The sequence below is a fragment of the Lytechinus pictus genome, chromosome 13 (assembly GCF_037042905.1).
Source record: "Lytechinus pictus isolate F3 Inbred chromosome 13, Lp3.0, whole genome shotgun sequence".
Lineage (NCBI taxonomy): Eukaryota > Metazoa > Echinodermata > Echinoidea > Temnopleuroida > Toxopneustidae > Lytechinus > Lytechinus pictus.
The window spans coordinates 10,047,152-10,055,743 of NC_087257.1; the positions used below are offsets into that span (position 1 = coordinate 10,047,152).

The 8,592-nt window shown below is 40.0% G+C and overlaps 1 protein-coding gene across 1 annotated transcript; it reads right to left on the reverse strand.

The window, feature by feature from the left end:
* Nucleotides 1-488: 488 nt before the first annotated feature.
* LOC135156377 (uncharacterized) lies at nt 489-7,795 on the reverse strand. Its single transcript, XM_064108723.1, has 4 exons — nt 7,170-7,795; nt 4,185-4,323; nt 3,128-3,195; nt 489-1,184 (listed from the first exon to the last, which is right to left on the reverse strand). The coding sequence occupies exons 1-4, from the start codon at nt 7,531-7,533 to the stop codon at nt 925-927; spliced, it is 831 nt and encodes a 276-aa protein (XP_063964793.1). The 5' UTR covers nt 7,534-7,795; the 3' UTR covers nt 489-924.
* Nucleotides 7,796-8,592: the final 797 nt, after the last annotated feature.

An 8,592-nucleotide genomic window follows, 5' to 3' on the forward strand; every position in this document is an offset into this window, starting at 1 on the left:
TATTAAAAAGGTCAAAATTGTACTCGCTTGCTTCGCTCTCTTTCACAGCTTTTTGGAAATGTTGCCAAATACACCATGGTCTGACCCCTCCGAATTATTGGCTCATTATGATACATGACCATATCATAATATATAGGCCTATATTGGACAATGCTGAATCCCCCCCCCGTTCATGAAGTTGATTTCAAGAAGTAATCTATACAGTTTTCAAAATACAATTTCTACAATCTCTTTATAATTTGAACCAGTTTTTATTCCGTCAGTTGAAGCATCTTAGTAAGGGAAAAACAACAACACACACCTAAGGCTGTAAACGATCCGCCTTGTTACCATAGAACATAATTACATACGTTTAAAGAACTATAACTACGATAATTACTATTGTTGTTTCAGTAGTAGTTTTACCATCATAATAGGCATTATGATTTTCATTAGGCCTAATCAGGTGCTGCGGTGTCGTAGATTTTTCCGTCATGCTCAAGGAATCGGGGGTTTAGAGACGACCCTTTTCTATAGGGTCACTAAGAGTCATAGAGGACCCCCATCTCTCAAAATATTTTGCTCTTACCGTGTTCTCTATCCTGTATCAATTAATTCCATCAAGGTTTACTATGGCTTACTCCATCAATCATACATCTTCAACAGCCGTAAAGAATTAAAAGTAATTTGCCTTACCTCAATTACGGCTCTCATTGTTGGAATACTTTAAGGCTTGCAATGATTTATTCCCCCTTTATTATTTTAAGTTAAGACTTTAAATGTATTTCATAGTCTATTATCTGAATCGTCGTTGCAATTAGAGGCAAAATCATAGAACTATATGAAAAAAAGTTCGCCCCGGGATCGCCGCTTATATCGGGCCTACATGTTACGCAAGAGGTGTCAGCAAGGGAAGCTCCTTGGTGTCAGCAAATTCCGTTATCCCTACAATAGGATGCAAGCCGATTCTCCCGATTCTTGATTTTCTGCAGATTTTAAGGCTTTATCTGCCACGATCGTACACTGGTTGAGAACTTCCAGCAACTCCATATGTTTCTCTTCGTCATAGGCGTGATCCTCCCTTGTATAGTTCTCGATCTCGAAGACGAATCGAACTCCCAGACGGGGAAGGACAGATTTAAAATTTGTCACATCCTTGACGGATAACGTTGTTTTGTGCGTTATGACAAAAATGGGATGTTCTCCTGCGTAAAGTAAACAGAGCATGAATAGCAGGTGATTGTGATTATTTATATCGCCAGCCCCCCCCCCCCCCTTCCCACACACACACTTTCGGCTCAGCAGCCCCCTCGGCCCTCCCTAAAAAAAGGGGTTCGGAGGTCCCTGAATAGAACTTATGAAGAAAAAAGAAACATGGACACAAATAGCCAGGGAATGTTTATAGTGTCCTAGCCCGTCGCGTTATAAGAACATTCATTTTTGTGCTGCTCGGATAGCACCCCCCCCCCCCCCGTTGCCAAAACCTGCTGGATCCGCGCATACATTATAGACATTCTTTGTTTTTCTTTTGTTTAAAAGTATTCTTATATTGATTTCTCCAGTGACATTACAGTCAGCGGCGAATATAAACTGACAAATAATACGTCAAGGCACTGGTGCAAATCCACTGAGCAGTGAACCTTGTTCGGGGGGGGGGGGGTGGTGATCTATTGTGTCATATCCCCTGACTTGAATATGTGACGTCACGGATTTATGCCAGTGCGTCATGGTACCAGTAAAATAAGTTATTCATAAACATATATATAAATAATTATAAATCAATTCAACTCACTGGCTTACAGATGGGAGGGGGGGGGTGGCTCTTGCATCCCCCACAAAAAAAATTACGACCAAGAAAAAAAACAGGAAAGGAAGAAGAGTAGATTATTATATATTTTTTTTAAATATATCAAAATCTATCACAAAATTGGATTATTGTAAAAATATGTCGAAAATTTTGCTCGCTCGTAATTTTTAATAAGTTTTATGCGATACGCCATATCTAGCCCGCTCAATTTTTTTGGCTCATTACGCAACTGGTCCATTAATTTTTTTTCAAATAAATTTAAGGAATATAATGCAGAAAATAAAGAAATAACAAAAAACACCCGCACATCCCACACACAAAAAATAATCAACTCCCGGGGGGGGGGGGGGGCACTCGACCAAAAAAGTGGTAGGGGTGTGCTGCGGGCGAGACAAAAAACGGGGGCCTTGGAGCGGGCTAATTGTAAAAAGGAGGGTCCTCGGAACGGGCTTCGGAACTACAAATGTTTGTGAAAACGGGGGTCCTTGGAACGGATCGCCAGCGTGTGATGAGTGCGTATGCATCCATATGGAACGGGCATGCGTGCATGATGCAGCTAGCGCGGCCTCCGCCGGGTGCGCTCGCGCAGAGGCGATGGTCGGACAGCGCTCTGCGGCCGCTTTTCACCAAAATTGCAGCTCCTTGTAGCAGATCAATGCGACCGGAACGGCGTAGCGAAAAATATGCGAAGCTTTGGAGCGGATTTCTTTCCTCTTTTTTCTCGATAAGAAGAAAATGCTATGCTTTGGAGCGGCTTTTTTTGTTCTTTTTCTCAATAAGACAAAAATGCTATGCCTTGGAACGGAAATTTGAGTGTAAAAATGGGGGTCCCCTCCGCGGCACATACCCACTATGCATTATATACTGAGTGCCCCCCCCCCCCCCCCGGGAATCAACTCTTCTCCTCCAACTCCCTTCTTCCCCATCCCGCCCTCCCCCTTTCCCTGCGGCCCCACCATATAGCCGCCTCCGCTCCCTACGTACCCACATGACCCAGGCAAGGCCCGGCGGCAAAGAAGTAACTCACATTATATTGGTCATTGGTATTCGGTATCAGAACACCCCCCCCCCGACAGCCTGGGTACACTGTTTTTACATTACCAGGGATTAAGCGCCTTTGAAACTAGTAAGGTTTAATGATATTATCATAGAGCTATTAATAGCTCCATGATACTACAGGGTGAATTGTATAAACCAGCGATTTTCTCCATTGGCAACAACCATTGGCATGATTGATAATGTTTGCGCCAAGTCTATGCGAGCTAGTCTTTACACAAGAGGAAATTTCGCAATACCGTGTAGATAGGAAAAACCACATAGGTTTTTTTTCGAAATGCATACCTGTCTTATCCTTGATTGTGTTGACGAGGTCAGCTAAATCAGCCGCTCTAGCAGGAAGGCTTTCGCCACTATAGATAACACAATCAATATATAACATATCAAAATTACGAACAAAAAATGAGTGACAATGTCAGCTATATAAGACAAGAAAAGTTACTGGGTAGGGTCGGTAACGTCCTCTCCCCCAGTAAAGAATATTAATAAGTAAATGAATTAAACTGATAATGAAGAAAAAACAAATTAAGGTCGGGGGACACAATATGGCATGTTCCCCCTGCCGTTCCGTACAATTGTTTGACGTCCTGTATTTAGTACTACTGTGACTTATGTAAATATGTAATAATAATACACGTATGTGTTATCATATCATATTTATTCTGGATAAAAAGTAATGAATCAGCCTATTGCTGTTATTTCTATAGTTTTCGAATCGCTCGCTACACTCGGTCGTTGTATTTAATGATAATGAATCACTTCTATTATAGCAAAATAAGATTTTTTTTTTTTTCATCGCTCATTTAGCATGACAGGGTCAATGAGATATAATAATATTAATGTCTTTAATTGAACTACATATAAAAAAACCTATTTTTTATGGAGAAAGTTAAATTTTCTACGACAAAAAACTGTACTTTTCTACACTCATGCGCTTCGCTTGCTCGCATATAAGGAAGGCATAAATGGGAAGTTTTAATCGATACAAAACGATTTTGGAAAAAAAGTCTATTTGAAAATCTGTGGAATCAAAATAAATGTACTCTTTACAATATTATGTCATCTTCATGAGGTGAGATAAGAGGGTCCATTTTGGATTCCCTCAGGGCTCCACACGGCGCCCTCTTCTATTCATGATATTCAGTAATGACCTATTCAATGTTTCTCAAGTTTTTTCCTCTTTGCCGAATACACACATGCAATTGTTTCCGATAGGTGATATTGTTGCATTTTTCACTAATATAAATGATTAATGATAAATGAATTAATGTTATTGATCGGTTCTCTGCTAATGGATAAGTAAGAAATCGTGATAAAAATGTTAGAAATTCATGCTTCATACCTTATAACTATTACGGCACAGTGGATCTCTAATTGCTTGCTGGTAGATTTGGACATCTGCATACTCTTAAAGAATGCATCTAGTTTCTGTATTGCATTTTTATCCCATACAACCTCTTCGCCATCTCGCCGCGCTCCCCCTGTAGCAAATGAAAATAAAATTGGTTGAAATAGTGCTTAAAATTACCCCCTTTCATATCGGAATATCAAAATTTTTCAGCTCGCACTTCACACTCACATTATAGATTTTTCATAATGAATAAAATGTGTTAGAATGCCCAGGTTCTAGATTAACTCTTATGTCTTCAAAATATTTTTTTCTCAAATGCGATGTGGTGCATTTGGTTCCCACGTCTAAGATACATATATTTATACTACAAAAAAAAAAAAACAATTTTCGTCAAAAGTGGATTAGCCCCTTTTGGAATCAAGCTCTTAATAAATAAAAAATAAATAAATAAGTAAATAAATAAATATATATATGAATATATATATATATATATACATATATATATGTGTGTGTGTGTGTGTGTACATATATATATATATATATATTGTAAAGAAATGGATGAAGAGAACAATGGTAGGCGTAGCTTAAATCAAGGTTCCCCAGAGCTATCTACCCTTTGGAAAAATTGGTGATGCCGAAAAATGTCTCTGCCGGGAATCGAACCCGGGCCCCCAGCTTTGAACGCCGGTGCCTTAACCACTAGACCACAGAGACGGGTTAGTGGCTAGGGCGACCCCGATCCGATTGACCGTCAGATAGACAGATTTTCGACACTATACCAATTATAATTTCCTTTGTCGGGTGAAGGCGGATTTCGAACCATGACAAGCCGCCATGCTTCAGCTGGATCAAAGCTATTGCTTTGATACAGTACACGTATGGGAGAAAGTATACAAATGTGTAAAGTTATACATGTACAACAGCTTTGGCAACTCTTTTATTTAAATATTGTAAAGAAATGGATGAAGAGAACAATGGTAGGCGTAGCTTAAATCAAGGTTCCCCAGAGCTATCTACCCTTTGGAATATGCATGGCGGCTTGTCATGGTTCGAAACCCACCTTCACCCGACAAAGGAAATTATAATTGGTATAGTGTCGAAAATCTGTCTATCTGACGGTCAATCGGATCGGGGTCGCCCTAGCCACTAACCCGTCTCTGTGGTCTAGTGGTTAAGGCACCGGCGTTCAAAGCTGGGGGCCCGGGTTCGGTTCCCGGCAGAGACATTTTTTCGGCATCACCAATTTTTCCAAAGGGTAGATAGCTCTGGGGAACCTTGATTTAAGCTACGCCTACCATTGTTCTCTTCATCCATTTCTTTACAATATTTAAATAAAAGAGTTGCCAAAGCTGTTGTACATGTATAACTTTACACATTTGTATACTTTCTCCCATACGTGTACTGTATCAAAGCAATAGCTTTGATCCAGCTGAAGCATGGCGGATTGTCATGGTTCGAAACCCACCTTCACCCGACAAAGGAAATTATAATTGGTATAGTGTCGAAAATCTGTCTATCTGACGGTCAATCGGATCGGGGTCGCCCTAGCCACTAACCCGTCTCTGTGGTCTAGTGGTTAAGGCACCGGCGTTCAAAGCTGGGGGCCCGGGTTCGATTCCCGGCAGAGACATTTTTTCGGCATCACCAATTATTCCAAAGGGTAGATAGCTCTGGGGAACCTTGATTTAAGCTACGCCTACCATTGTTCTCTTCATCCATTTCTTTACAATATTTAAATAAAAGAGTTGCCAAAGCTGTTGTTCATGTATAACTTTACACACACACACATATATATATATATATATGTATAATATAATCTTAAATCTTCAAAATGAATAAACGAAAAAAAGTGCTTGCGCTTCGGTCACGTATGTTGAGATACGCAGCTTGTTTTTAATATAAAAAACGTGCTTAAATATTTTATTATCAAGTTTGAGTTCAGAATATCAAACATTTTTTGTTCGTGCTTCTCGCTCATAAAACATTGATTTAGGGAGAAAATGTCTGGATGCCCAGATTCTAGGTTTAAATCTAATAAAAGTAAAGAAAAGATAAAAAAGCTCCATCTTTGTTTACGCATGTTTGTTGATACGCAGCTTGTTCTTTATTTAAAACGTGCTTAAATATGCAGTTTCAGAAATAAATATACAATTTTTCTGCACCCACTTCTCGCTCACACTATTAATTTAGGCATATTCACTTCCTTTTCAAAATGAAAAAAAAAATGTGTTTAGAAAGCCCAGATTATATGTCTAAATCTAAGAAAAAAGGAAAATTTGTGTTCGCGCTCCGCGCATGCATGTTTCTTGAGATACGCAGCTTGTGTTTCAATTATCCAGTTTTAGATCAGATTATCATTTTTTTCTGCTCGCGCTTTGCGCGTACATTATTCACGGGAAGAAACCCACCCTTTTCATGATTCCAAAATATGAATATGAGTGTCCCGTGTTAAGATCTCAATTTTTTTCCGCTCACGCTTCGCACTCGCCGCATCAATATTGTTGAGCTACATACCTATCCTATTCGGGATCAAAATGTCCAGATTTTATTATTTGTTGAAATATGTATCGTCCTCATGGGTAACTGCAAAGGTCCCTTTTCCATCAGGCCAGTATAATTATACCTTGTTCATGATCACAAAATTTGCTCAGAATGTTCAATATTCAGTACAAATTAAATACACATAAATTCCAAAAGATTTAGCTCGCGCCAGTTAGAGAGCTTTGGGAGCTTATGAGATACAATTATCTTGTTTATAAGAAAGCTAAGAAGTAACAGTTAATTAGGACTACCACTTCGAAGAAACCAACAAAACTCGGATTTGAGCGGCCAATCGGGGGAAAATGTAGATGAACATATTTTTTTCGCCCATCCATTAGCAGAAGCTGGATCCGCCCCCGCCTATACCTGCAAGGCGTTGCAGATTTGGTCTAAAAATTGCAAGAGATTTGACAAAACTTGAAGTTTATAACACACCTAATTGGTATTTGACTTCTCCCATATACGTTTTGCTGTAATCCTGCATACCCCTGTTATCACAGACAGCCAGATGGTCAGTCAGGTCGTAAGAATCCCGTGTCATGGTGCAGGTAACCTTGTCAACGTACCCTTCTGGAGCAATGTGGTTCCACATATCTTCTTTGTTAGTGACATACAGAAGAGAATTAATGAGGGCCGACTTCCCAACACCAGGTACCCCAAAAACTCCGATTCTCGTCTGAGGAGGAGGATTCTTCGGTCGTTTTGCCTCCACCCGAATGGTTATTCCAGGGGTGTATTTTCGTGAAGCTGCTGTCAACTCTGCGATTCGGGTTTTTTTAGGGTTTCTCACTCCCGCCATTTTCCCGTTTATAATTATGTTGTAATGAGATCACTATACGTTCGTGCTGTCTTACTTCAAAGTCGAATATTAATATCGAGCAAACGCACAATGCATTATAGCATTTGTTGAACATGAATGTTCCTGAAATGTTAGTATGATTACACCAAACTATATTGGCGGGGAATACCAGGCACCCTTTGAACTCTGTGTCTATGTACACCATTAGCTGATTAGCGAATATGATTATGATGAGGAACATCATTAGTCTAATTATAACATCATTCGTTGGGTTACACGTGTGATCCTTCATTTGCTACGTCATTCGTGCTGGGGGGGGGGGGAGAGATTCTGGGTCCCGTCTTACAAAGAGTTGCGATTGATCCGATCAATCGCAACTGTAGAAACCCACTAACTACAACATCTAACATACAGACATATACATGTACATGTTTGTTCAAAATATTTTCTAGAAATGACGTATATTCATACATTCACTGTTTTCTTGACAAATCAGTATGCTTCTCTTTGTTTTCAATGGACATTGAGCAAATCATAATGAAAAAAAATATGACAATGATGGATTCCATACATTTGAGATTGATCGGATCAATCGTCACTCTTTGTAAGACGGGGCCCTGGTCATAGATTATGGTAGACGATCGAACCGTTATGGGATGCAAAGAAACGGGAACGCGATAGCTCAGTCGGTAGAGCGGGGATTCGTATTCCGGTGACCCGGGTTCGATTCCCACTTGGTGCGCTAGTGCCCTTTGGTAAGGCATTAATCTTCATTACCAGGTCCTTCGGAGAGGACCTTAAGCCGTCGGTCCTCTGGTTGCTTGCTTACAAGCATTCATGCTTTCTTAGCAATCTAGTAAAAAAAATCCCCACCAGTTTCATTTCAAAACTTTGAAGTATACGAGGCTGATGATATGAAGACAAATCGTCAATATTGATCATCTTTCACCCTGCCTTACGCTCGTCCCTATACCCGAACGGTGCAGCTCGAGCTTCGCGCTCGCCTAAATGTTTTGATGCCAATCCTGTTATGATTATTTTAAAAAGAGTAGAAGGTCC

Coding starts and splice junctions, on each gene's coding strand:
- LOC135156377 (XM_064108723.1), bottom strand. CDS start 7,533: ATGGCGGGAGTGAGAAACCCTAAAAAAACCCGAATCGCAGAGTTGACA. Junction 4,324..7,169: donor AGAAGTCAAATACCAATTAG/GTGTGTTATAAA, acceptor CATTTGCTACAG/GGGGAGCGCGGCGAGATGGC. Junction 3,196..4,184: donor TGTGCCGTAATAGTTATAAG/GTATGAAGCATG, acceptor TGTTATCTATAG/TGGCGAAAGCCTTCCTGCTA.